Source organism: Umbelopsis ramanniana (genome assembly GCF_025399195.1).
Source record: "Umbelopsis ramanniana AG unplaced genomic scaffold K450scaffold_39, whole genome shotgun sequence".
Classification (NCBI taxonomy): Eukaryota; Fungi; Mucoromycota; class Umbelopsidomycetes; order Umbelopsidales; family Umbelopsidaceae; genus Umbelopsis; species Umbelopsis ramanniana.
This window is the reverse complement of record NW_026252125.1, coordinates 1-27,243: the sequence shown is the minus strand read 5'-3', so window position 1 is coordinate 27,243 and position 27,243 is coordinate 1. Positions and strand designations below refer to the sequence as shown.

At 41.9% G+C, this 27,243-nt stretch overlaps 13 protein-coding genes across 13 annotated transcripts; 4 read left to right on the top strand and 9 right to left on the bottom strand.

Annotated features, from left to right (window-relative positions):
• Nucleotides 1-777: 777 nt before the first annotated feature.
• On the bottom strand, nt 778-2,151 carry K450DRAFT_167340 (uncharacterized protein; the record flags this gene model as incomplete). The annotated part of the gene is made up of 6 exons (XM_051584062.1): nt 778-989; nt 1,072-1,169; nt 1,243-1,445; nt 1,524-1,665; nt 1,734-1,998; nt 2,076-2,151. Coding segments are annotated over 6 exons (996 nt in total), but the record flags the coding sequence as incomplete, so codon positions are not given.
• A 759-nt stretch (nt 2,152-2,910) lies between these two features.
• On the bottom strand, nt 2,911-4,001 carry K450DRAFT_247259 (uncharacterized protein). The gene is made up of 4 exons (XM_051590045.1): nt 3,750-4,001; nt 3,541-3,682; nt 3,184-3,465; nt 2,911-3,083 (listed from the first exon to the last, which is right to left on the bottom strand). Exons 1-4 carry the CDS (start codon nt 3,938-3,940, stop codon nt 3,072-3,074), a joined length of 627 nt encoding a protein of 208 aa, XP_051443323.1. The 5' UTR covers nt 3,941-4,001; the 3' UTR covers nt 2,911-3,071.
• A 70-nt stretch (nt 4,002-4,071) lies between these two features.
• K450DRAFT_247257 (uncharacterized protein) lies at nt 4,072-4,588 on the top strand. Its single transcript, XM_051590044.1, has 3 exons — nt 4,072-4,148; nt 4,210-4,254; nt 4,314-4,588. The coding sequence occupies exons 1-3, from the start codon at nt 4,089-4,091 to the stop codon at nt 4,425-4,427; spliced, it is 219 nt and encodes a 72-aa protein (XP_051443322.1). The 5' UTR covers nt 4,072-4,088; the 3' UTR covers nt 4,428-4,588.
• Nucleotides 4,589-4,834: 246 nt separating this feature from the next.
• Nucleotides 4,835-6,118, top strand: K450DRAFT_247254 (uncharacterized protein). Its single transcript, XM_051590043.1, has one exon. The coding sequence runs from the start codon at nt 5,073-5,075 to the stop codon at nt 5,922-5,924; it is 852 nt and encodes a 283-aa protein (XP_051443321.1). The 5' UTR covers nt 4,835-5,072; the 3' UTR covers nt 5,925-6,118.
• Nucleotides 6,119-6,268: 150 nt separating this feature from the next.
• Nucleotides 6,269-7,027, bottom strand: K450DRAFT_176453 (uncharacterized protein; the record flags this gene model as incomplete). Its single annotated transcript, XM_051584242.1, has 1 exon — nt 6,269-7,027. The coding sequence occupies one exon, from the start codon at nt 7,025-7,027 to the stop codon at nt 6,269-6,271; it is 759 nt and encodes a 252-aa protein (XP_051443320.1).
• An 888-nt stretch (nt 7,028-7,915) lies between these two features.
• On the bottom strand, nt 7,916-10,160 carry K450DRAFT_247251 (uncharacterized protein). Its single transcript, XM_051590042.1, has one exon. It carries the CDS (start codon nt 9,768-9,770, stop codon nt 8,214-8,216), a length of 1,557 nt encoding a protein of 518 aa, XP_051443319.1. The 5' UTR covers nt 9,771-10,160; the 3' UTR covers nt 7,916-8,213.
• Nucleotide 10,161: 1 nt separating this feature from the next.
• On the top strand, nt 10,162-12,710 carry K450DRAFT_247246 (uncharacterized protein). The gene is made up of 5 exons (XM_051590041.1): nt 10,162-10,596; nt 10,658-10,830; nt 10,896-11,186; nt 11,260-11,634; nt 11,705-12,710. Exons 1-5 carry the CDS (start codon nt 10,328-10,330, stop codon nt 12,319-12,321), a joined length of 1,725 nt encoding a protein of 574 aa, XP_051443318.1. The 5' UTR covers nt 10,162-10,327; the 3' UTR covers nt 12,322-12,710.
• On the bottom strand, nt 12,668-14,453 carry K450DRAFT_272927 (uncharacterized protein; the record flags this gene model as incomplete). Its single annotated transcript, XM_051593067.1, has 6 exons — nt 12,668-12,882; nt 12,950-13,449; nt 13,549-13,637; nt 13,739-13,866; nt 13,941-14,348; nt 14,420-14,453. 6 exons carry the CDS (start codon nt 14,451-14,453, stop codon nt 12,668-12,670), a joined length of 1,374 nt encoding a protein of 457 aa, XP_051443317.1.
• Nucleotides 14,311-17,404, bottom strand: K450DRAFT_247242 (uncharacterized protein). The gene is made up of 8 exons (XM_051590040.1): nt 16,717-17,404; nt 16,527-16,653; nt 16,123-16,463; nt 15,798-16,060; nt 15,654-15,738; nt 15,281-15,577; nt 14,420-15,177; nt 14,311-14,348 (listed from the first exon to the last, which is right to left on the bottom strand). Exons 1-7 carry the CDS (start codon nt 17,176-17,178, stop codon nt 14,794-14,796), a joined length of 1,959 nt encoding a protein of 652 aa, XP_051443316.1. The 5' UTR covers nt 17,179-17,404; the 3' UTR covers nt 14,311-14,348; nt 14,420-14,793.
• A 471-nt stretch (nt 17,405-17,875) lies between these two features.
• K450DRAFT_247235 (uncharacterized protein) lies at nt 17,876-19,136 on the bottom strand. Its single transcript, XM_051590039.1, has 7 exons — nt 19,091-19,136; nt 18,900-18,935; nt 18,765-18,836; nt 18,468-18,693; nt 18,252-18,394; nt 18,065-18,177; nt 17,876-18,001 (listed from the first exon to the last, which is right to left on the bottom strand). Exons 1-7 carry the CDS (start codon nt 19,130-19,132, stop codon nt 17,977-17,979), a joined length of 657 nt encoding a protein of 218 aa, XP_051443315.1. The 5' UTR covers nt 19,133-19,136; the 3' UTR covers nt 17,876-17,976.
• A 205-nt stretch (nt 19,137-19,341) lies between these two features.
• On the bottom strand, nt 19,342-20,115 carry K450DRAFT_247233 (uncharacterized protein). Its single transcript, XM_051590038.1, has one exon. It carries the CDS (start codon nt 19,766-19,768, stop codon nt 19,577-19,579), a length of 192 nt encoding a protein of 63 aa, XP_051443314.1. The 5' UTR covers nt 19,769-20,115; the 3' UTR covers nt 19,342-19,576.
• A 1,134-nt stretch (nt 20,116-21,249) lies between these two features.
• On the bottom strand, nt 21,250-22,815 carry K450DRAFT_211524 (uncharacterized protein; the record flags this gene model as incomplete). Its single annotated transcript, XM_051584796.1, has 1 exon — nt 21,250-22,815. The coding sequence occupies exon 1, from the start codon at nt 22,756-22,758 to the stop codon at nt 21,250-21,252; it is 1,509 nt and encodes a 502-aa protein (XP_051443313.1). The 5' UTR covers nt 22,759-22,815.
• Nucleotides 22,816-23,114: 299 nt separating this feature from the next.
• K450DRAFT_247231 (uncharacterized protein) lies at nt 23,115-26,106 on the top strand. Its single transcript, XM_051590037.1, has 3 exons — nt 23,115-23,247; nt 23,327-24,591; nt 24,657-26,106. The coding sequence occupies exons 1-3, from the start codon at nt 23,221-23,223 to the stop codon at nt 25,738-25,740; spliced, it is 2,376 nt and encodes a 791-aa protein (XP_051443312.1). The 5' UTR covers nt 23,115-23,220; the 3' UTR covers nt 25,741-26,106.
• The last annotated feature ends 1,137 nt before the right edge of the window (nt 26,107-27,243 follow it).

Sequence of the window (27,243 nt, the reverse complement as noted above, 5' to 3'; positions counted from 1 at the left end):
CCATCGGTATTGTCTAGCGAAGAAAGGAAATATCTGCTTTAACCATCATGACTTGTAGTTGTTGTTTATTTTTCTTCCTTATTTAATATAAGCTTCATTTATTGAATAGCATTTTGTTAAAGCTGTTGAAGTCATAATCATAGGGCATCTACCGGAAAGTAACTTTGTTTACTTTACTGGGAGCAAATGTAATGGCGGTCTACAAACACTGGGAATAATCTGGAAAAAAACCATTAAAAAGGAATTAGAAAATACCTGCAAACAAAAAAAAAAAACAAACACGAATAAGTGAACTTACAAGGGTTTTGCAGTTGGCAAGTATAAGGGGTTCCGCAACATGTAGGACCCGTCCAGTTAACACCTCCACATTGGCCCCAGCGAGCTGCGCATGATGCAGTAGCAGTAGCGGAAGTGCTTACGAAACATGCAGGTTAGAGAGCGTACAGAATATTTCAATTCCGTCAGTGATGAAAATTACTCACGTGGTTGTGGTTGTGGTAGTAGTTGTTGTGGTCTTGGTGGTTGTGGTAGTAGGTTTGCTGCTAGTAGTGGTGGTGGTGGTGGATGAGGAGGTGGTTCCGGTGGTAGATGCTGTGGTAGTCGTTGTAGAAGAACCACCATTCTAAATAAATAAAAAAAATAACAGTAAGCTACCGTGACTCTAGACATGACTTTAAAGCCAGTACAATTATTTACCTTAGCCAACATGGCAAGAGCATGGTTTACAACAGTGACATTGACGGTGGCGTCTGTGGGATAAATGGTATTGTCGTCTAAACCAGCTTGAGATGAGATACCAAGTTCCCAGAATGCATCAGCAGCTAAACCGCTGCTTTCCATAAGACTATGCCAGATAGGGTAGTGGGCAGCTCTGAGAGCATCGGTGCTCATACCGTATTCTTCCAAAATAACAGGTTTTCCAATGGCGTTTTGAGAAGCAACATGGTCACTAATCCATTGCAACACCCATGTATCATTGGTTCCATAGCCTGAAAACGATAGGATTCCGTACCAAGATTAATACATGGGACTTTCAAGGAATGCAGGTTCCAGTTTGCTGTAATACATTACCCCAACCCTCTGGGTACAAATGGAAGGTACCAAAGTCGATAGAAGGGAGCTTCAAGTTTGCATCAAAGTCAACACCCGGGCCACCGTCATAGACGTATCTAAAATGCAGTACATTGTAAATTGCCTGTGTCAAATGTCCGACCATAACAAGCAGCATAGTTAAATCCTTACTCATAAGTGCCAGTATGGTTGAAGAAACCTTCGTCTCCAACGGCAACCAAGTGGTTAGTGTCAATAGACTTGATGTAAGAGCTAATATCGTTGACCCAGTTGTAAATAACGTTGGTGTTGCAAGAAGAAGAAGCAGGAATACCGCCAGAACCTCCGCAGCGAGGTTCGTTAGCCAATTCCCATCCAAAGATAGTTGGGTCATTCTGATATACATGCCTTTAGTCAGATTTATCACATCGTTATCCATGTGGATATATCAATAGCAATGCATTATAGCTCACCTTGTAAAGGACACCTGTCAAGGTGTTATTACGGTTCAAGACGTGACTAATATATGCCTTATAAGAAGCAGTAATGTTGGCTTGAGTGTAGAATTGGTCATGGTAAGTGCCGCCAAAGTTGGTAGTATAGTAATCCATACCACTATGAGGGATCATAATTAATATTGTACATTTTACTGCCGCAATGATTAGGTTTTGTTCTGTCCTTACCCATAGTCAGACCAGTTGTTAGTCAACGTAAGGATGAGCTTAATACCGGCAGCTTGAGCTTGTTGAATAACATAATCCATTCTGCCGAGACCAGTGGTAGCATCATCATTGATAGTCATAGTCTTTGTGGCAGAATTCCATTGCTGAAACCAGACAGAGTTGGTTCCCAAATTGAATATCCAAGTGCGCATAACTGGAAGATGAAGCTGCTTGGCGGCAGTATATACATCTTGAACTTGCTGCTGACTGGCAGTCATCAAGTAGTCTGAATGGGAATGAATGATGAAACATTAAAACCAGCTATAGATACCAATTTGATATTTTTTGTTTTGGTGTACATACATGCGTTACTTCCTTCAAAATAAAATGGCTGATTGTCTAAGGTGAATTTTGTTCCCGAAGCCTTTACGAATGAATCAGATGTGACAGTCTGAACCAACACTGTGGCCGCAGCTAGAAGGGACAATAGAGCTTTCATTTATGACGGCGTATGAATGCAGGAAAGCGATATTTGGAAAGGTTGAAACGGCCATTGCCATCCTTTTTATTGTTGATGGTTCTTCCCAACACAAACAATATTCCGGACTACAACAATGCTGTGTAGCATTGTACTGAACACATGGACCACTCGGTCAACGAAGATGATAATGGCGGAAAAATGATGCGACGTATGAATTTTTCACATTGGTGTGCTACACATATCAACTAGCATGGAAAAGGTCACATGCATGCAAGTGCGTGGTGTAGAAGTCTCACGAAAGAATATTGGTGGATATGGGCGGCGGAATGGGCCGCATGCCGAGTCATTGTAAGCCCCATCGACGAGCTGTATTAAAGTAGTTATTATAACAAGATTCCTTCTTCAACATTGGTATATGCATCACAACATAAAATTAATTAAAAGCAATCGATATCGCCTCTCCCCCACTCCATTTTAATAGTTGCCTCTTCAGGTCAAGGCATTACAAGAGGTTGGTTTCGTATGTCGCCCGCGTGGGTGCTCGGCCGTAATATTAACGTTAGACCCATCGTCTTGGGACAAACAGGCCGCGGTGCTGATCTAATAATCGGCAGTGCGTTGTCTTCCTTGTGATCAATTCAAAGCGGGTGGCCATCCCAACCTTAAATTTGTTGATCGGTGGTAAACGATTGGGCATACCAGCTTAAATGTGTTAATCACTGCACCATTTACAGAACGGAAATTATTTCATTTGGTAATGCACAAGTGATGTGTAAGATTGTAACAGGAATATTTCATTGATCAAGATTCACTATAACTATGTACAACACGAGTGCTTGTGGGGAGATTGTACAAGAAAAAACAGCCATTTGTCCTTTTCACCGGATGGCCTTTTGAGCCTGTATGAGTTGTGTGACATATAATTAATTAGGCACAGGAAATATACCCCACACTTCTGGTGGTTTTTTTTCTTTAAGCAAAAGGACTTACATCCTCCATTTCCACGTCGTCATCTACCGCTACCTCACTGTCCTCGTTATCAGCTGATGTTGCTGTATCAGACCTTTTCATTGCCAAAAGTTCTTGCTCCACTAAGCCATCGTCGTCATATACCAAGCAGCCTTGCTTCCACGTTCCATATTTCAAACCGACTTCTTTGTTTTTCTCAAATTGCCGGCTAATATCATCAGCATTTCCTTTCCAGCCTTTATAAAGTTGCAAATTTTGTCGTCCAATTAAACGAATGGTTTTAAGGCGCAAATCATTTCCAGACTGTGCAGGTCATGCTTGGTTAGTTACACTTGTGGAGGTCATCCAGAAATTAATATTGAGATTAAAGATCCTTACCCATTTCGGCAGAAGCTCTCTTGATATCTCAGTGAAATGGCCTATGCCGTATTTCTCTATGCCTTGAATAAGTAAAGTTTTATCATTATCTGTCCATTTGCGAGCTTCTTCAGGCTTTGCTCCCTTAGGTGGTCGAAAGTAGCTATCGTTCGAAATCTGTTAGCCCATTATTTTGAAGTATCAAATTCCAATCAAAGTCGTATACTTACTCTTGGTTCAAAGTACCATCCTCATGGATCATAGTTTTTGTGATTTCGAACTCGGGGCGAATGCAGAATTTCAAACGCATGTGTTTGATCCACTCTTGTCTCTCATGTAAAATAGGATCGACCTCTTCGTTAGTGGGTTCCTCTACTTTGACTTCAACAGGGTGTTCAACAATGCTCTCTTCAGCCAACATTTTGTGAGTGGATGTTTCGTGAAAGGAAATTCGAATCACGTCTTGTCGAAAAGTGTACCTGTTAAATGGACGCGCCTGGAAATTTTTATTTTCTGGAAACTTGTGACGCGCCTGACGGGATGAGTCTTTCATTCCAGTCCCTTACATCATGGAAAATCCACATGAACAGCAGCAGAATGCTTTGCTGAGCAGAATCGTTGCTAATGTGGTATGTAGAATCCTATTTTAATGAAGTATTACATCTTTGGAGCTGATGAATTTCTGTGCAGGTCAAGTTGAATCAAGTGGTGACGGATCTGAACGAACGTTTGGAGGTATGAATGCAAATGGGATCATGGGTCGACAATATCCATCTAATTCCGCTTTACCATAGGACATCAACAAGCATAACAATGACATAGCACTGATTGCTCAAATGTGGTCTACATACGGTTCCTCTGTTCAGATTCATCTTGAAAGCACCGATAACTTCTCCGAGCCCATATAGCTATGCGTTTTCCTTATATACTTTCCTTTAGACTTTCTCAGTTTCCACGAATTCGGCTATCAAACCGTTCCGACAGTATCTGTACATATTATATACAAATGAAATGCCTCTATGAAATGCTAAGCAATTTTGAGTGGGCTACCCTTGATTCATGAACAAGAGTTATAGTAGTTGCTGATGCCGCTCTATGAGTCGTTTTTTTTTTTTCGACTCCGTGGACGGCGTGTGTTCATTTCCACGCATTCAATCCAACAGATCATTTATGGTACTCCTGTGTTTATGAGTGCAGAAGCATTATTGAAAATACGATCAGACAACTTTAAGTTTCCCAGCCTTGGAAGCTGTCTGCTTCGATCTCGCACGTATAGAGTCAGTTACCACACATGATACGAAGCATCGCAAATGTCAGCTTAATTCTCAAGATATACCATAGATTGTGCCGACGCCATACAAAAGTAACATGAGTAGAAGAGAGTGACAAAGAAGGTTGCGGATCGTAAGATATGTAACATGATGCTTTGAAGTATGTATTGAGCTGTGCCGCTGCTAGAAGTCCAACAAGTCTTGAAATTTTACGGAGTTGCAACCAAAAAAATTTCTCTCCTTCTTGACAGCAAGTCGCTATACTCATAATTTGTAGCCCAAATGCCCAAAAGCAAAGCGAAAAAACAAGCCATTAAGGAAAGGAATCTTTCGAAACAGCAAGACGAACATGGAAAAGAGATCATAAATGGTCAGAAGAAGGGGATTGATCAGAACCGCGGAAAGGAAAAAGTAAAACCTCATGCTCCAGCTTCTAAGGATCGCGAGCCTAAATCAGGGAAGCTCGCGCATGACCCATTCTTTGCTGCCCCCGAGACTAGCCATGGCAAAGATAGTGGCAAGATCGAAAAGAAGCACCAGAAAAAGCCATATGCCGCCAACAAAGCCAAATCAGACTTTAAAGGCAGGAATAAGCCATACTCCAAACCACAACCAGCAACGAAAGATCGACCATCCAAACTTGCAAAGCAAAAACATGACACCTTCTTTGCACCTCCTCAGAAAGCGGGCGACGATGTTGAAGGCGATAGAAAGAAGCAAACGGATACTGGCAAGCCTAATAAGGGTCAACAACGCAAGGCTAGCATATCGAAGCCAACAAAACAAAAGCATGATACTTTCTTCGCACCTCCTCCCGAACCTACAGACGAGGACAGACAGGACAAGCATGAAAAATTGGAAGAAGAGAAACCACCCACTACCGAAAAAGAGCCTGATGTTGATTCTATGGCGGTTATTGAGACAATCAAGATCCCAGAGCCAGGTGAGACTATTTTGGATGCTAAGTCGGATATCGCCGCTCGATCTGGTGTAGTCTCTGTCGTGGATAAGACAAACAAGAAAAGAAAGAGAAGCAAAATAGACGTAGTTGCAGAACTGGAAAACGATGCAAAGAAGATGACAAGGACTGGCGATGGTCTTGGAGCTGGTTTAGAGGTCGACGGTTGGGACTGAACGGACAATCTCTAATGTATGGTTCCTAAATGTGTATAATAGTGACATGTACAATATAGATGGATTATGACACGCTTGCTGTAAATAAAAGAAGCGAACGGGTTTCAAAATGGCTTGCGCTTAGATTTGCAAGTGCTATTTCTATGTCATTAACTACAATTATATATGCTCGCATGGGGTGATCAAAATCAGGAGATAAATCATGTTTACTATTTGTCTTTACCACACAGTAACTGCTAATGCGGAAGGAATATTGGGAAGTACAGATTGAGAAGTTATATAACGAATTCATAAATGCTCATCTATGGATATGTCCTCCCATGTTCAGAAGCCATACCCAGTGCTCAATAAAAGATGATGCCACCATTAGCATTAATGACATCTCCAGTAACCCAATGACTTTGTTCACTGGCAAGAAATCCAACGATATCAGCAATATCCGCAGGTGATGCGATTCTTGGAAGAGGTGCATTGACAGTCATACCCTTTGCCCATTCCACATCATCGTTGATCATATCCGTCATAATAGGGCCAGCGCCCACACAGTTGCTTGTTATGTTGCGCTTTGGGCCGAGCTCCGATGCCCAGACCCTGGACATTGCTTCAATGGCACCTTTGGTTCCGCCGTACACAGAGAGTCCAGGATATCCAGCACGTGCAGATGTAGAGGATATGTTGATGATTCTACCATTGTCTCTAAGATAAGGAAGACTTGCTTGCACCAAGAGCAGAGGGCCACGAACATTAATAGCGTAACTATCGTCGAAATTCGCTGTCATGATTTCACCCAATTCTTCCACTTTCAGAATCGCGCTATTATTGACGATAATATCAATATGTCCAAAAGCTTTCACAGTTTCATCCACCAGCTTTTGAGGTCCATCCTCCGTACCAATATTGGCTTTCACAGCAATCGCTTCACCGCAGTTATCCTTGATGGCAGATACAACCAAATTTGCTTTTTCTGCGGAGTTAACAAAGTTCACTACCACTTGAGCACCTTGCGAAGCCAGATGGGTAGCAATGGTAGCTCCCAGGCCCCTTGATGAGCCAGTAACGATAGCAACCTTGCCGTTGAGTTTTGCTGAAGTATTGGTAGGCATATTATCTGATGGAGAGAATTTTTTGATGAAAGAAGACCATAAATTTTGCTACAATTTATATCATTTGCTATTTGCTGGAATTTATCAGATGGAGGCAGGCATGCGCCACACTGAAACTTAACTCACGGACTTTGACCTTACTCCGTAACCCCACCGGCTTTAAGCTTGATCAGCGATATCCCAAAGTACTCTCATGTACGACAAGCTATATCGACCGTCTTCTAGAATTTCCCTTCAACACCGCATTGTCTTCGATATGTTTTAAAGTAGCTAAGCAAACCGTTCATTATTAAGCCCTTCATTATTCCACACGTGGCAATTGAATGGCCGATCCATGGAAAGCAGATGTTGTTATACCTGATACTTCACTTGACAGAGCGCAGAATGATAATCGTTTTCAGCCACCTGTCCTTGATACTGAAAGATTTATATTGTAGACATTTTGTTTGCTCAAAGTTATCAGAACCTTCATCTCAAATCAATATGATGCCAAAGTCCGGTAAACGCCGGAAAGTTCAGTTTGCTTACCATGCATAGGCTACGCAGGCCGTATTCCGTCGCCGTTCAACGCTACTTTTAAAGACAGCTTATAAATGGTAACAATCTCATTGGCATATACCACTAGAACGACGAATGAATAAACTTTTGCAAGTCAATTTTCTTCGCCGAGGCAGAAAAAGCTCTCAAAGCGCATTATCCCAGATGCAATTTAACAAAAGCTGAATAATGTCTGGCGAAGAGGTTGTCTCCCCTTGATGTTCCATATCCGTTAGTTTCAAAACAGTACATATTTTGCAGCTCATGCGATTCATTGGATGAAGCAAGAGGCAAGCAATACATTGCAAATACTTAGATAATTGAAATTATCGACCTACTAGGCATACGTGTTTCCTTTCACTGTAAGTGCCATTCAAATTGAGATGACAGGTATTTATATATTTTCTAAATGCAACCACGAAGGTGAATAGACAACTTATAGAAATAATGCAATGAGAAAAAGTAAATTCCAATAATGTGGAGGTAGTGTAAGACGAAATAAAAGATGTACGATGTATAGCATCAAACTATAGACTATTGATCGGTTTCTCCGTGTCTTTCAAACATTTCTACATTCAGATACATCGAAAGAAGAGTATAAACAATATAGTGCTGTTTTAAACATATCGTTCTTTCCATTTTCTCAATTTTAGGACACAATAGCCCCAAAGAAATCTTCAGGAATGAAATCGCTTTGTGTTAAAGCGTACACCATCCCTGGGAAAGAATCAGCGTCCAGATTCAGCTCAACACGTTTGTCCGGATTGTATACAATCATGTCTACCACCGCTTTTGCGTTCTCACGCCAAACTCCTGAAGCAATGATACTGGAAAGATCATTGTTGATAGTTTGCCTATCCAGTAGAGACCCTCCAGTGTGAAAATATGTATAGAGGATTATAAGTACTTGCACGAACCTGCACTGCAATAGTGTAATCCTGGTGTTCAGGTCGTTACCAAGGACCATTACGATGTTCTTTAGATGATACAAAAACTTCGTGAGTGCAAAAGTCATCTTCTTTTCTGACTGCGGGTGACTTGTTATATGTGGTTGATGGAGCTTGGCTTGGACAGCAAGTAATTCGAGAATAACACCTTCGATTTGAGGTTTTCCGCCTAGACTGTGTTCCAGTTTGGCAACCTCATCATCAATGGCAGCATCAAAGGCTAGGACAGAATGATAGTCCATGAGGAGGCCAGTAGTAGTTTGGATATTGATTTGGCGACACAGACTTGAGGTGTCTGTCATTTGTTTCGTAGAGTGCACATCCGATTGCAACCCAGCTATGGTAATAAGGTTTGGTCGTCCTTGCGTTCCGCATACCGTGGCTTCCAATACGGAAAGCGCCGCCCATATTTGACAGCGCCGTTCTTGAGGAACAGTGGGTCGAGAGGGGTTGACAACATGAAGGTTGATGCTCCACGCTGCACCAACGCCAGCTACCATTGACTTCCATCCACTTTCAACTCTTTCAAACGCCATATGGTGATAGCAGGCGAGAATATGAGCTTGAACTGTAGCAAGGCTCTCTTTGGTGAAATAACTTCGTTGCTTGTTATAGCTCTCCATGAAGCGCTCTGAGATCTCACCAGCAGTAAGGCCGGTTTCAGTCAAAACGGGATGATTGGAAGGAAGACTGCGCGAACTGGTTGCCAAAATCATCAAAAGCAGCAGTCCATCTTGATTCAACGTGTGCATTTGTCGCACAAGCTCATATGTTTCAGCGCTGGAAACGTATGGATGGTCGGCCAACTGGAAAAAGTAAGCGATAAGGAATGCAATAAAATCAGTTTCTGTATCTTCGTTATCCATAATGCGAGGAAGCAGGAGCGCAGTCGGATCGTCATATTCCTCAAAGACATAACTAATGGATTGTTCATAGTTTTCCAAGGATTCTCGAAGAGGTTTTAGCATGGATGCGAGGGCGGCATGATCGAGGTACTTTGAAAGTTCTTCCATAGGCGCGTCGTCCGGCTGATTTTTTTGTTGTATATCCGCCAATAGGGATTCAACATCGTTCAGCCTGCTCCGTAACGTTTCTAGCTCCTGGGAGTCTTCGGTGTCTGGAGCTCGCCGTCTTCTTAAAGCAGTGGGGTATTTACAATCCATGGCTGCTTTTCGCAGTGTGCACTGGTCGCAAGGGTTTCTGCGATTGCATTTGACTTTTCGTCGTCTACATTCAATGCATGAAATGGGCTCGAACATGGCTGACAAAAGGGTGCTCGTACTTTTTTTGTGACCATTTTATGGTTTTAGGCAAAAAGTGTTGAGCTAAGCAAATGGTGAAACGCTGCATAAAGGATCGACAGCTCCTTTGTTCAGATAAATTGAAATGAAACGATAGTAGAGCCTATGGAATGAACCGGATTTGCTTCATATCTTTAATAAGGTGATGGCAGTACACTGGCATATTCATACATCACGGATATCTCTTCTACGAAAGACAAATAGGGTTTTTGCTGTCATCCTTAACTTTCCATCCCTGACACGGATCAGTCCCCCCCCCCTTTTCACATCTTGTCAATGATCAAATTCAATGCAATGTTCTATGTTGAACAACGTCTTTCTATTCCCGGGACTGGAATATCGGGATACCTCGTGGCGGAAAGCGCGCAAGAAGGGGTTTTAACATTTTGTTCCGGATTATGTCCAGCTTGACTCACCCTCCGGAAACGGAGTCAAACTCTTTATAAAAAAAGCAAATACTCATTCTCCCCAGCAATTAAATAACTCGCACTAAATCTGTCGTATTGTCGACAACTATGAATCAACTCGATCAACTACGCCAATGGCTTCCTAGCACAGAAAAGCTGGTCAAAGCTGTTGAAGAGAACCGTCAGGCTGTCGCTGTCACTGCTGGTGTTGTAACGCTAGTTGGAGCTGCCCACATTTATAGGAAAAAGAAGAGTGCTCCCAAGCTGCAAGGTAAACCTATTGAAAGCTTGCCAGGGCCAGACTACCTTCCCATCGTCGGCCATAGCCTTCAATTCAAAATGGATGAGTTGAATGCCTTCACTGAGGCCATTGGTTGGTGAGTATCCTGTTTCACACCAAGGCAAAATCAATCCCTATTCTTAAACTGATTTGATTAGGAAATATGGAGAAATGGCACAAATGTTCATTGGTCCTATGCGTGTTGTGCTTGCATCCTCCCCTCAGGCTATTGAAAAGCTTTTCAGGGAGCGTCCCAATAACTTTAAACGGTCATTCAACATTGAAAAACAGTTCCAGGACTCAGGCGTTCCTGGTCTTTTCTCAATGGAAGGTTAGTGTACATGGATCGATTACTGTTATTCGATACGTCTAATTGCTAATCTTCACACTGTACAGGTGATGATTGGCGCCATAGCAGAGCTTGGGTATTTCCCCAATTCGCACCAGGCAAAATCAACAAGACCAAACAATTGATCATTAAGCATGCCACTGAACTGCGCAAGTCGCTGGACCGTTTCTCAAAGGAGGTCGATGAAATCGACAATAAGTGGTATCCCACAGTAGTGCAAGACCCTAACAGCAGATACACGAAGACCAATTTCTATAACCCAGAGGAATTGAAGAATACAATTGATATGTTCAGCGCCTTCGCCTTCGGTGTTGTTATTGATTTCTCATTTGCTCACGGTAAGTTACTGTTAACAGCGTCCGATGACACATAAGGAATAGGGTAACTCATCACGGTGAATGGACTATATAGACAAGGAGGAATGTTTGCCTGAAAACATCTTAGAGGACATCAAGGTTATCTTCACAGTTATGCGCAGAAGACTTTTCCAAATTATCCCATGGCACAAAGTGGGATTCAGAGATGCCGAGGATCGCAAATTTGACGAAACCGTGGCCAAATTGAATCAGTCAGTACGGACCATCATTGAAGACTATGATCCCAATACGTACAAGGAAAAGTCCGATAAAATGAGCACTATGCTGGAGTCACTTTGGTATTCAATCAATCACCAAGATATCAACAAGATTGAGGTCTCTGGCCTACTGTCAGCATCAAAGGCTGCTAGCAAGATGTCAATTAAGGATATGGTTGGCAATCTACTTACCGTCATCAGTGCTGGCTATGGTGAGTGTATAAAAAACACTGTTTTTTAAAGGTAGAGATCATACATTCTAAGTCTTGGCAACTTTCTTAGATACGACTGCAAATACAATGCAGACTATGGCTTATCTATTGGCGGCAAATCCTGATGTACAACGAAAACTGCACGCTGAGGTGGACGCAATCCTTGGCAGTCCGTCTGCTAGAAAGCAGATGTCATCTGACGAAATAAGCGACGCTATGGAGGAGAATATCTTTGCCCAATTTCCTTATACAACCGCAGTCATCAATGAGACTCAGAGACTCCATCCCGTTGCTCCATTTGCTGGTGTAGAGGCCATTCACGATACTGTTATCGATGGCTATGTTCTTCCCAAAGGTACTAATATCATGATGCTTACCAGAGTTGCTGGTATGCGTTATTGTCCAACGCCAGATCCCTTCTTGTTCAAACCTGAACGCTGGATTGACGCCACACCCGAACAGAAGAGACAGATGGAAAGACTCGACTGGACCTTCGGCGGCGGCCCAAGAGTTTGCCCCGGTCGTCATATGGCAAATTTGGAGCTTGTTTATGCAGCTGTTCTCGTCTTTTCACTCTACGATATCACTGAGGTCGCTAGACCGCCTTCAGCGTACCCTGTTATGGAAGGTGCTCGCTTTACCTCCATGTTGGAAAATGTCCATGTCCGATTTACCTCTCGTACTTAAGTTTATCTATACACAATATATTTTAATAAAAAATAATACCATCCCTGTTTTCATTCTTCATCATCACAATGCAATGCATAGGACCACCTGTGTTCGTTCACTCGCTATAATGGACTTTGTTATAGCACAATCGCTCAATTTTTACACACGCAAATAAAATAGCACGCAAGAGTTACACGTTTACGTTTATATTGTCTAAGATTAATTACAATGAGTGAAATGATACCGGCTACTGGTTCCTGTATTTGTTAGGCTGTAAAAGATTGAGCCGTATACAAAGCTCTAATTGGGGAACGATCCCATAAGAAGATCAAAATTATGCTGTAAGCCAATCGTTTTCAGCTGATTATATAAAGGCACCCATCAAGAAAAGGACCAAATGAGCAGCGACAGCTCCTACAGAGAGAGTTGCCAAGCTGGCGCCGCTTTTGATAGAGGTTGTCGTGGTTTCACTTCCATTGTCGTCAATAATGACACCTCGCTGCATTGGAGTTTGACCCTCTTTATATCCAGTAGTGTTGAATGTAAATTTATCAGACACATATTCATTGCTGGCGGCATCTGTGGATCATACAAAAAACGGTCAGTACTGGGAAATTCAAATATAGCCTGTGCAAAATAAGCATACCTTTTCTGTATGGCTTGGGATCGTTGAGACATCCATCCATTCTCACCATGGTATATCCTTCATCATTAATAGTGTTTAAGATGTAAGATAACGACTCCAACGAGCTAGTGTCTGGGATGTCATATTGGATGGAGATAAATGAACCCTTGGCATCGTATGTTTCCTTTTGCTTTTGGAAAGCAGTCTTGTACACATCTTGAGTCTTGGCAGACTTGGAGTAGTCCTGACTATCAAGGTTATATCCGACGAGAACCATACCTAATTCCTTTAGAATGTTCTCTGTCTTCGTATCTTCCACGTTTGTGTAGTGAAGACGAACATATTTGGGTGCGACGTTAATTAAGCTCTGAATAACTCTGGCATCATTAATGATATCATTTCGTATTTCATCCTCGGAAAGGGTTGAGGAATCGTCATTCTTGACACGGTAGGTCATTCCAATAAAATGACCGGCATTGTACGTGTTTTGGACCACCATGGCATATTGTTGTGAATACAACCTATTGTCAGACGTAAAATTATTAAAACAGTACATCCCAAAAAAGTAAAATAACGCGTTCTACGAGATTGCGGCGCATTAAAGCTGATAAATCACATACCATGTTGCATTAACGAAGAAGGTTACTTTTGCGTTCGCCGCATTTAGTTGCTTCACAATTCTAGCAGTAGCATCGCTGGGTCCTTCGCTCTGTCGTGACGCAAGGGAATTTAAATAAAACAAAATAAAAACTTTTAGGTCAGTCTGCTTGGAAATTTCATCCATCGCCAGAATTTGATATTAACACATACGTATGTAACTGCGATTTGACCTTGAGTGCCACAAGCTGTCATCAAAGGGACAGGAGGTAACACTGCACTTGGCAATGAATCAGAATTGATAGTGGCGGATTCTTGAACACTTTGGATGATCTCAATGCCTAGAAGTGAAGACATTGTCAGGTTTTTAATGTGGATATATCCCATTTGGTTCTGTAAAGACATGTACACTTACCTTTCTTTAGTTTATTCTTCTGCTCTGGAGTAAGCGATGCAGAAGCCATAGCAGCATGGAGTTGGGCACCGGTGGCTTTATTCACTCGTGCGCTGGTGGCAGCATAATTTTTGTGCTTGTTATTGCCGGAAGCGACAGGTGTAGCAAAATCCAAACTTTCTATAGTGGTGGTGTCTAGAAATTCCGATGCATCAGCTTCTGAAGCGAGAGGCTTCATATGAGCAGCAACCTTTGAATTGGCCATATTCTTCATGTTCTCTCCAGATGTTGATATGAATGTCATGTCTGAAATATCCTTTTCTGATGCAAATTCTGGGCTCATGGAGCCACTATTCATCATCTCGCCTGACATAACGTTGTCAGCGTGGGGATTTGTCGCTGCTTGTGATGTCGCCATCATGGCTGCAACTGTACACCGAGTGTTAAGTTTTGTGGGCTACAGTTCGTATTCATGGAAAGGTTTTTCTTTGTTTCCTTACCAAGGATTGCCAAGGTATACGTCTTTACTAGCATAGTTCACTTTGATACAGGAATACTCAAGTGCCAGTGAAAAAGAGTATTTATGAAGGAAAAAAAAAAGGCGAAAATTAGATTTTTTAAGTTGGTGATCAGCGGGGAGATGAACCAGTGATTGTAACGCACCGAGGAGAGACCAAGCTTTAATGCTATAGTTTAGTGACCCGTCATACGTAGTTGGGAAGCAAATGGACAAAGATACAATGTTAAACGGACATATCATAATTCTAATTGGCTTATTGTCATTATGAAAAAAACTAGATATCACTATTTTAGGAACCTTGGGTCAAGAGAACCAAAAATTTCCGGGTATTTTGTCAAAATTGGAGGAGAAACATCAAGCTTCAGAAAGGAGTATTTGATCCACTTTGCCCATAGCATCTCGATATCTCTCCCATGCAGGCTGTCGTAAATTTAAATCTTCGGTAGAACCTTGCTCCTGTTTCGTGATCTCCAAATCTCGATTATCCATGCCCTGATATTCTAGAAAGCTCATGACCAGCGTGTTGAATAGTTCAGCTTGCTGTTCATCAAGCGAGTCGGTGATGGTGTCTGTAAAGCTTAGCCATTGCTCTTGTAGGTGATTGTAAAACGGATCATGTTCGAGAGATTCGGGGTCCAACAATGCTTGAGCATATTTTGATATCCGGATGGCATCTTCAAATCCTCGTTTTCTGTATGCTTCATTGCTAGCTTTCGCATATGCTTTGGCGTTTGACACCTAAGAGACAGGACATGTGAGTAAGACTCTCGTAGAATAGATTAGGTGTAATACCTTCCAAAGACAGTTGAGGCAATAATTAATGTAATGGAAAATATCCTACCGATAATACGTGTTTTCCAAGCTTTTGAATGGTCAACAAAAATGACGGCCCGTCGAACAATGCGTCGATATTATTGGCATGACTCCTTCGCCACAAATATTCCTTCCATTTCACCGTTTGTTCCTTGGCAATCACCAAATACTTCAAAGCCGTTTCATCCTGATGTTGCGTAATCATTTCAACTGCTTGACTAATTATCTCCGCTATAGTTACGTAGTCTTGGTACAGATGGTACTGCCACTCTAGCATAGGATCCGTTTTCATGGACGTCAAAACCTGTCCAGCTTCCTCTGGTGCCTAAGTTGAAATGGTGACACATTGTATTAAAACGTATTGCATACTGCACATTGAACAAAGATAAGGGTGTACTTACTAAGTTGTTGAAGGCTGATCCGAAATTTTCCAAAAGGTACCGCAAGGCACTAATTTCTCCGAATTTGGCGAGGAATATCTCAAGACTGTTCTTCATTAGAATAATGTTATCCAATTGTAATATCAAGAAATAGAATATTCGTACCTTTCGATCACTCGATAATGGTCCCCTGGTATTCTCGACTCTTCTTGTTGGATGCGCATTAGACATTCTTCCACCCATTCGGCTTTTTGAGTGTCACTGCTGGTATCTACCAAATCAGGAGAAGAGTCCAAAGCAACCGACGCCGTATCATCATCATCTTCCTCATCGTCTGAGGCATGTATCTGATCATTAAAAGTAACTTCCACATTGTGCATTGTTTCTAGTTCTTCCTCAAAAGAGTCGCAATCTTCCATCACGTGCGTCTAGTCACTATCATTTAGTAATGCTGTCTTGACACATTAGGTTTTTTTTGATATGTACTTACCTTCAAGCTGGGTGATATAATGTCACTAACGTTGGGAATATCCAAATTTTCGACGTCTTCATTGATATATATCAGCGAGTAGACAAGAGCTTCGTCTTCAAGGACCTCTTCCTCTGTGCATGGGACAACCGAAGCATCACAGCATCTGAACCATGTCTTGGTATCTTCTTGAATTTCAATCCCACTTGTCTTCATATTAATATATGCCCAGTGATGACCCGTCCCATTTCCTCCATCATGCATAAGTATGGCATGAAGGGTATATTTGCACTGTAATAGTCCAGTACAAGTGAACATGGCTTCAGAAAGGTGATGAAGATTATGCTCCGCTTCCTCCAATTCTATATAATGTTTTGTCAACGCCAGTATTGTGAGTTATCATCATATAAATCTATACCACTTACCTTTATTTCCGTTTTCAATATCTTGCTTCACTTGATTGATTAGCTTTTCAACGGCAATTGTATCATCATTTGAATCTTGTGAATGAAAGTAACTGAGTGTATGTTCAAGGTATTCGATGGCCGTATGCTATATGTGCCAACATGTTAGTAAATACTCTCTGTACATGTAGAAATCCAAGCTCACACGTACATCGCGACAGTTTCTGTTGTAGTAATTTAACCTTTCCTTGGTCCTAGTGACCTTTGCCTTCGCATTACGTATCTCCTGATTTATCTTGAGCACTTTATCTCTATTCGCGTGAAGATAGCGATCCATATAGATGGTTTTTTCCACTTTGTATCGATTATGTCGACCGCCCGCAGCCGTATGTACTCCAATAGAATATTGATTGGGGTCCTCTAAGAAAATATGAAGAATGGGTGGTACTTTGGTGAACGAAGTTATCTTGCATGTTTTGGAACGAGCACCACAGTCAGTGTTCTGATCGTCCACAATCCCGTTATCCATATCGCTGTCACTGTCATAATTGTCCTCGTATATTAGAGGTCGAAGGCATCCATGAAAGTCAAATGTGGTCTCATCAGGGGAAATGACTAAGAAAAAAGCAGTTTCTTGCTCTGTCTCTTGCTGTATTTCGCCATCCACAAACATCTCTATTATGGCACTGATAGTGAAGAGGCTAAAAGAAAAAGGTAATGTGTGGGTTATTTTTGCTGTTTTGAATTATGTTTGCTTTTCATTGTTTACCTGGACGCATTCAAGGTGTTTCCATCTGCAAGTTCAAACAGCTTTTCGGATGTATTGTCGAAACCAGTACAAGTGATGAGCTGATCCAATAAACCTGATTTTTCACCTATGTCAGACCTATGACATCAATATATTTCATATCGTACTATCGCTCACCTTCTGGTCTGGCATTTGTAAGCTCAGTACCATCAAGATTCCCACTATATTGTATCGCTCTGACAACATTGTTCACGCTGACATATCGTCGATTGGTATAAGAGAGGAAAGCAAAAAGCCGCTGCAATTCGTATACCACTGAAAACGCATTAGCCAACGAATAGTATAAAGCCAGGAGAGTATCTGAACTCACCCTTTCGATTTGCTGCAGTTTTAGCTGCCAAAAACCCACTTTCGTCTGCCTTTGCCAAGACACTGCTTGGCTCAAGGTCATCACTACCATATGAGCTTTCACTGTCAGGAGTGGTAGAATCCAAACTCATTTCCTCCATATCTGTGCTCATTGCATTTTCAACTACAACTTCATACGGAGGAGGCTGTATATCGATAGTAGATTTCGGTTCATCCGGAATACCTCGACCAGTTCCTTTCCAATAGTTTTCCGTGCTTCCCCAGTTCGACAGTTTCGGCTTTTGACATAGTATGGCGGTCTTGAACAATGGGACGTGGTATAATGATTGTATGAGCGGTGGCGAGCATGAGAAGTCATATGGTGGCGGTCTTAGACCCACTGGCCTAAAAAGACTTCTTAATACGATATCCTGCCAAAGATGATCATTAATAACTCACTTACACCTTCATCATCCTCTTCCGATAGATTGGAAGTGGGTCTCTCCACCACGTCAAATTATAGTAAGAATAGTGGGCGTCCGTTTCCTGGTCATTCTCAGCGGAGAAAGTCTTCTGCTGTATATCATTTCGACCAAGATATGTCAGACACATTTGATAACCACTTTGCACTTTCAAAAGCATTCACTAACATCATTTTGATAAGGTACTAAACTCCATTGCTGGGCATCGTAGCTACTGGATGTGGTAGGACCGATTTGTTCCATATTCGATGGCTCAATGGGCGACTTCCTTCTCATGGTAAGTAGATTATCTTCCTCTGAGGCTATAGCATCTGTGTGAGATTTTGTTGTTAGCAATCCAATCTGCCAGCTTATTTTTTCATCTCCCATTCAATTATGCCTTACCAGCTACAGGCCATTTGTCTAAAGTCACCTGTTCATCAAATACATCTAATGGTTCGTTCGATAGACTTTGTGTTTCAGAAATAAATGCCGGATTTCCATCCACTGGATCTGTTACCGTATCGACTACATGTTCTGGTTCTGGGGCTGAAGCAGTGCCTTCATTGGGATTAGTGACGTCTGCTGATTCAGCAGCTGGATGCGCAGCTTCGGGAAGTTCGAGGGGCTGCTAGAGAGGATATTCATCAGTATCAAAATTTCATTTTCTTGATGGTTGCCTCTCATCTAATGGCTACATACCTCTACTAGGTCTTGCTCGGCGTGCCCAGAAAATATGTAGTCAGCAGCTCTCATGACATCGTTATTGTATTTCTGAAGCCCTCTGCGTAAGCATAATACCCATATATATCATAAAAAAATCTCGAGTGCCTTTACCTGTAGAGCAATGAAAGCTTGCTGCCGGGGAATTCCCTAGATTCATACCGACCAATGAGTTATGTTAACATGCGTCATGAGATGCCAAGTCTCGAGGCTAGTGGGTGGTTCTTCTGCCATTCATTGTCACACACAGCGTGCATGCAAAGGTATGTCAAGCAAGCAGCCCATTGGCAGAAAACAATACTCACCAAGTCAGCCAGTTGCTGTACAGCATCCTCGTCTACATCCATGGCATGAAAGACGTGTATATTATCTATCCAAAGCGGGATTGGAAATTTGTAGCTGTGATGTTCAACCAGATTTGGTAAAAAAAAAAAAAAAAAAAGAACTTGGTTGTAAGGAGTTGCTGTCTACAAGCATCTTTCGAAGGACTTCATAAAAGTGATATCAGCTTGAGTTTATGTATTTCTTTCTCATTATATAATAGAATACAGTAGACTGCGACTCTATGTTGCAGAATTGGATATTCCGCAGCAGCGCCATTATAGTAATCAATCGTCTCTAATCTACTGATATATCGGGTTTACAAGACACCGAGAATTTTGGTTTGAACAGAAAGAACACCTTTTTGCGCTTGGTTTAAAGATCGTTCATAAGCTTTGAAAATAAGAGCTTGAAATTAAAACAACACGGATGAACGACATTCCTAACGACCCAACAGATTATTGTCCAGTTTATACCACCACCCCGAAATTTTTACCACTCAGCAGCGCTATGGCCATTTTACGACACCTATTAACCGTGTATTTCGCAGACATGCGGATCAACAGTGATGCCGCCAGAAGTAATTTGCATTGTACGTGAATTCCGCGATCTTCAACGCCTAGCATACTCAAGCTTCTGAATGTGCTTAATGGCTCCCTCATATAGAGTGGAATTTGAAATTATTAACAGACTCTGTTACATATGTCTACATGCTCGTCAAGGGACTTACTTACCAATAAGTGTGGATAGAGTCAACACAGTGGAGTTTATGTGACGTTTCAACCACATTTGATTATTTCTATGGAATTTCAGCGTCCAATATGAGTACGCCTACGGATAATTTGATATGTCGGAGCAGCCTGCTGCTCAAGCGCTGTAAGGGCTGATGCAACACATACTATAGCGAAAACACGTGCGCAAAGACAGGTCTTCCATAGCTGTGCACATCGTGAGAGGGTGGAATTAGCTACTGTTTAAATATAAGTGTAAGTAATATGTAAAAGAGCGCACATATAATAATTAAAATATGTAGGCTTGGTTGGCAGCCTATCCGAACTTTGACTCCATAATATTATTTTTTTCATGCTCTTTGAATATTGAAAGTACCTAGTTTTTGTCACTAGCAAGCGAAGAAAATTTTAATGATGCAGAAATAACTGATGCCCATCTGACGGCTGCTACTTAAGTGGAACGCAAGCCTGAGTTGCATTTAGCCGTGGAAAACAACAAGCATCAAACCAAAGGCGGATCTCCTGAGATTCGCCTTACTATGGCACTAAAGATCTCTCACCTTATCTCGATGTATCCGAATGTTGTCATACCACCCCACAAAATCAAAGCTGAACTACCCCATACGTCAATGAGGAAGCGGACAATTAACTCAATATCATAGTTAATTAAGATCCAAACGATGATCTTTCAGACACCTTTCTATCGTTGGCGTCTGACAAAGTTTATATAGCAAATAGAGAATGAAGTAATAAAATCTTACCAACCATTATTAAACTGAATGCGAGAGCCTCAAAGTAAAGCAGAAAACAGTTCAACGGCAAGCACATAGGCACAAGATGGATGGCTGGTAATCGGTGAAAATTCGGTGTGGAACATTGAGCTTCCACAAGGTCTTTAATGAGCCTAAACTGGAATGACCTGGGAATATACGGGCATAGCTGGCGTAAGCTGTAGGTGGCTTCCTACGTCACTTTGACTATTCGCTATTACAATCCCTTCTTTCCATAAATCACGCTATCTTACTCAAGCGCACAATGTTGATAGCTTGTCGGTTGTGCATCAAAAGCCACGAATGTAAATACTTTATTTAGTGGGCAAATAAATATTGGTTGTTGTTGTGAATGAAATACGAACTTTCAACAGTAGCTGAATTATTTTTGGACAACTTTAAAGATGTATGAAGTCTACCTGATCTCTTTAGAAAAAATCATTGTTGAATAAGGCTACAAGAGCAGATAATTGTCGATTTAAGATTATGAATACCAAGTCCCGTCGTTAAACCAAAGCGTTTTTTCTAAAAACAACTAAATACTCTGTTGTGAGTCTGCCTTATTGTGGTAATCAGTTATTTATCATTCAGTTATTTATTCAGTTAAAACTACATCTTATACATAAGCTTAATATCAGATATTCACTTTTCAATCTTGTAACTCTTGAACTGTCTAGCGGGCACATTGTTTTCAAACATGATGTCCAGCTCTTCATAAGTTCTACCTTTTGGTTCTGGTAGGCGAAAATAAGTCCAAATGACGCATAAAAATGATATGCTGCCCCAAAAGAGTCCGACTTTGCCTTTCCAGTCAAGTGCATCAGGATTTAGCATATACGGTGTGGAAGCACTAAAGCAGATACTCAGTATGTTGTAAAAGTTTCGCGCCAATCCAATGCTTTTTCCACGTAATCTTGTGGAGGAAATCTCGCTCACAAGCGCATAGCAGACAGGCCCAATAGTAAGATCGTAGACAAAGACAAATGCAAGCAGGAGACCAGATGTTGCCCAAGGGATGGAAGTATTGCTAGCTGGAGCTAACCCCAAAAAGCCAATTAAAAACATAAGGACGCAGCATACACAGAGGCCGTTTAAGTAGATCGTTCGACGTCCGAACCGAGTAAGCAAAAACCAAGACAGAACCGTTCCAACGAAACCAAAGGCATACTGACTGACATTCAAGGCGAATGCATTTGACGAGGCAAGGCCAGCTTGCAAAAAGAAATATGTGGCATAGGACGCAATAGGAGATCCACTTAGATTTTGTATGCACCAAACCATACAGCAAATTTCAGTTCGCCGAAGATTGGATCCCTTGAAACAGTCCAAGTATGAAGTTCCTTCGCTAATTGCCTTTTCGTATTCATTTGTGTGAATCATCATAGCTACCACCTCGTCAATATTTGTAGAGTAGTTGGACAGCCTTTTCTGTGCCCTTGTGGCATCATTAACACGTCCTCTTCGAACAAGCCACCAAGGCGATTCCGGCGCAAAGCATATGGCGATAAATAAGGGTAAGGGCCACATCCATTGAAGGGCAAATGGAATCTTATACGACCACTCATCAGTTCTCGTTTGAAGTCCATCCAAAACTCCAGCCGCGATAAGTTGACCGATGACCCAGCATAAGTTGACATATGTTGTGAGATAGCCGCGGAGTACCACTGGACAAACTTCTGAAGCATATGCAGGAGCCAGGGTGCTGAAAACTCCCCAAGGAACACCACACATTATTTGACCAATAAGAAGAGCAGGAGCGTTAGGAGAGAAGAATGGGACAAAGATACAAGCACTGATAGCCGCAAGGGAGTACAACATCATTCGCTTGTATCCTAGCCTTTCAGTGAGAAAACCATTAATGAATACACCGATCAGGACTCCGATATTGGTTCCCATACCAAGGGCAGTTTGCCATCTTGCTGGAATTGCATACCCCCCACTAGCAACAGGCTCTCCATATTTTTCTTGAAAGGCCGGATAAGCATAGAAAGATCCAAGAAGTGTCGTGTCGTAACCCTCCATGATGATAGCGGTCGAAACAACTAAGGACCAACCTACAGCCTTTGGATATGATCTCAAACCGTCCCAAAGCGACATTGTATGTTCCATTTCAGTAGCTTTCTTGGACTTTTCATTAATATCCTTCCACATAAGAGTATCTTCGATCACGTCTTTCAAGCTATTGCCATCTTCATGTTGAGCTTTTTCCTCATGTATGAAAACCTTTTCATTATCGGTGATAGAGGTCTTTTCTTTGTCAGGTGTAGCCATTTTCCAGGTTAACTTGTAAACGAATCAAGGCAGGCGATAATGTTAGGACAATTGGGGAAATTTTTCTCTCTTATAAAGTCTTTACAAGAATGAAATGTGGGGAAACCTTAAAGTTTGAGAAGTGCCATGGTTCGACTACTCCGGTGGTCCTTCGGTGCGAGTTCGGGAGGCGGCGCTGTTCGTATTTTAAATGACCACCGTTTTTGGTAATTACTTCTGTCGTACCTCCACCGTCCCATTCGTACCCGCGGCACTTGGACAAAGTGTATCATACATTCTCCGAAATCCCCACACTTCCCGCTCAGTTTTCGGTCGACTGTAATCAGCCCGCCTATCTAGTGAATGGGGGTGCAACGAGCGTGCGATCAGGTAAGCTACACTGCAGAAATTGGCTCCATGCAACATGAATGCTAACATGGTTTCAACTTGTCGGTCATCTGGATGACAGTGTAATTTCAGGCGTGTCAAGTGTAGCCATGAAGACCCTTGTCAGCACTGTAGACGACATGATATACAGTGTACCTATATCAAAGCTTCACGAGGACGAGAGGTTTCAGGACGTCGTATATCATCACTCAAGCGACAACATAGTCAAGCATTTAACGGTGAAGGTGATCAAAAAGAGCCTGCTGCCGATCTTTCTCCATCGCCACCTGTATCTATGAGCTCTTTCCTAAGTCATACAGAAAGTTCAGTACCTCATCGGGCGAGTGGACGCAAAAAAAGTGCTGCTGTAATAGATTTTCCCGATGTCAAGTTGCACCCTACATCTGGGCAGCCAACCTTTCAATTTTCGAACGGGAAGCAGGGTCTTCGTGGAGAGTTCAGTCAGCAGTCCGTGAACCAAAGGAACGTCCAGCCAATAAGGACAGTACCTTTGTCTAATCCAGCATTTATTCCTACCTCTTATCTAGCAAACTTTATGGAATCTTCCTACTCAAAAATTGCTACTGATTCAGCCGAAACAAGTCGCTACTCCGAAACCGATATCCCTCTGTCAGAGAACCTTTTAAATCATATATCCTACAACGATAAGGCAACATTCCCAGATTTCGAATCGTTCATTGACCTTTCGGTACAGTCCATAATGCCCTCCTCAGCAAGAACTGCTCAAATGAACGACTGGGGATCGATACATCTAGAAAAAGGCAATGGCGTAAGTGACGGAAGCACAAGCGAAGAAGAATCCTCTTCTCTACAGAGTGACGAAACACCACCACTTTCCGATTCTTCTTTAATACCACTTCTCGCGCTTTATTTTGATCGCATGCATCCGATCATACCGATATTCAAGCGGAGTTGGTTATTCAGTCGATTAGATAAATCTCACCATATGACAGACGTCCAGTTTGGTGCTTTGCTTATTGCAATGTCAGCGGCGGCACTTCTACAGCCAGTTCAGATAGGCAATCGTTGTTGTGTTAAAAAGTCGAATACCAAGCGCGCTCTGTATTTACTGGAGGAATCGCATCGAATGCATAGCAGCTCCAAACTTGGCAACAATGCATCCATCGATGCTATCATGACTAGCTTCTATATGTTTGTAATTCTCTCCAGTACTGGGAACGATGACGCAGCATGGCTTCGTCTCAGTGAATCTGTCTCTCTTGGACACATAATGAAGCTTCATGACTCAGCTGCCTACGAAAATGTTGATGAAGACGAGCGAGAACGGCGACTAAGAGTATACTGGTTATTGACAATAACAGAAAGGTAAGTCTACAAGACCAAAACATCATGTTAGTAGAAGTTCTTCTACTAACGTGTAACGTATACAGAGCCTATGCCCTTCAAAGAGGTCACTCTATTGGGTTTCGTGGTCGGCCCGGCGCATCCATGACTGCTATCAAACGTAAATTTAATATTGGTCAGATGGACGACTTTCCTCATAGCCAGCTAAGACTATTCGACATTGTGGACGAAGACTTTGTGGATTGCTGGAACGGGAGATGTGCCGGAACAAAGTGCCACAATAGGGATATGAATAAAGCTATTGCTTTATACAACGCATTCACAAACGACACCGTCAGCAAAGCACTTGAAACCAAAGTTCTAGAAAACAAGAGCCTTTCCTCACCTAACAACGAGAGAAATGCTGGCCATGATAATCGCTATCCTTCAACTTCGCAATGGCAACCATTGGAAATACAATTGACTGATGTCCTGGTGACAAGGCAATGGCTACTTAATAGACTATGGTACATATGTTTATCTCATGGACTCATTGATCCAAAAGCGGCACATATCGCTTTACGCCCGGATTTTCCAATACATATCGCCAGAGATATGCTAAACACATGCTCTAAATTGTCGATCTATAGCTTGGAGGCACATGGACTTGGGTTATGCGAAAAGTTGTATGACATCGCTAGAACACTTGTTACTGTATTTCATTTGTTCCCTGAGTGTATCACCAATGTGGACATTGAAGGAACATCTAACACAAGGAGTCATGAAAGTGATCGAAGTCAAAACGATCTTATTGAAAGAGAACAGCAACAAGGATCCCCAAAGACACAAATGCAATTACCTCATCTCCTAGCTGCACAAAGTGATACGACTAGTATTCACAACATCATCGCTAGCGTTGAGTCAGGCCAAGCACAACATTCTGAGGCGTCGTTATCACCTAAACAACCCATTACAGAAAAGCATATACCATCTGTGTCCTCAGCATTAACGTCTCCACACCTAAAACCGTCGCAACTGCAAAGATCGGCATCAAATATCATCGATATAACTAACGCATACGTCTCATTATTTATGAGGCTAAGGAGTGGAAGCCATCCCTTTTTACAAAAGCTGCTGGACTCAGTCCAATGCCTCAATAATGCCAGGGATGGTGTTACTAGTTGTTCATGATAATAAACGCGCTGAAATGGTGAAATAACCGTAACAAGATCGGTTACTGGTGGTGACAATACAGGCACAAACCCAATTTAAGCATTCATGATAATTTGGTTGAAAGTCCAAGTAGGACACAAAATTGAATACAGAAGAAGAAAGCAAAAGAGGAAAAAAGAGAGGCAAAAAATGATTCAGGAAGAGATGTAGAGGGTAGCAACCAATTACGTAGCAGTTGGTGGCGACGTGTCGAAGGGAAAGGAAAAATTCAATACCAAAAAGTTACGTGGTTCACGTAAAATTGCAAATGATTAGCGAAAGCAGTGCTTGTAATATGTGTGCTTTTGTAAATAACGAAGATGTTATAAAAACATCTGTAAACGACATTGTAAAGAGTCAGTGTAAATGGCGGCTAGAGAATGCAGCAAATTCCAACGCTAGAATACATAGATTCAAAAGCGATTCTCCGCATGTAAACATCATGAAAGCAATCTCATAACGACGTTAGCTCCAGTTTGTCTACAGTAATGAGTGCTTATTGGTGGTAGGAAAAAGTATACAAGCAGTTGAAAGAGGCTACCAAGACATTCTGCCTTATACAACATATGGTGTTGCTAGTAAAAGTGCAGGATATGCAATCAAAAGAATGTTATCAAAGAAAGAAGACCCTTTAAAACTTGGTAGCACTGTCGGCTAATAATGTTGGCTGGCTAAGCTGAGGAAGTGAAGCAAGCGTTAAATATATCTTTAATGCGAGGTCGTATATAACCAATGGCCTTCTTGTAGCTCAACGCCAACTTAATAATATAGTAATATTGCATTTAAGTCTTAAGGCAAGCTTTATTGCGAAAGCATTTCTTGGTCATGGAAGCGTAGGTGGAATATTGCGTAATATGCTGAGCGTTCCAGGGCCTGGGGTGTTCAGCAAGCTTAGCAGTGTTACGAGGTCGGTGCACGTTAGTCATGGTGATGTTCGCAGTAGTATCGTTCTGCAATTCCATATCTTCTACATGAACTGGAGTTGTCGTTGGTAGGACATGCTTGGATGAATAAGAGCTTCGGTTTGATAAAGAGAGATTGCCGATATAATGATTGTATGCTGTTTGTAGGATCCGAGTTGTTAATCATTTTATTGCATTTGAGAGCAGCGACAGAACCACAACATCAATGATAGCCGCACAGAATGTGATGCGTTCAAGGTACCTCCGAATCCGCAAGCGGGAATTACCGCCGTTAACCAAGGTCTTTTCTACCACCTGTACTAAATGACTCCGACTCATTGCAAGATCGGACATGTTGAACATTGAATTATGCCTGCGCGCATTCCAGCATGTCTCTCCATCTTAATCACAGCATCTTCATGCATTCTGATTGCGAAATGGGAGATGTTGAACATTACATTTTGTCTGCGCGCATTGCAGAATGTCTCACCATCTCAATAGCATCTTCATGCATTCTGGTTGTAAGATCGGAGATGTTGAACGTTGAACTTTAAGGAATCTTTTATTGCGAAAGGGTTAC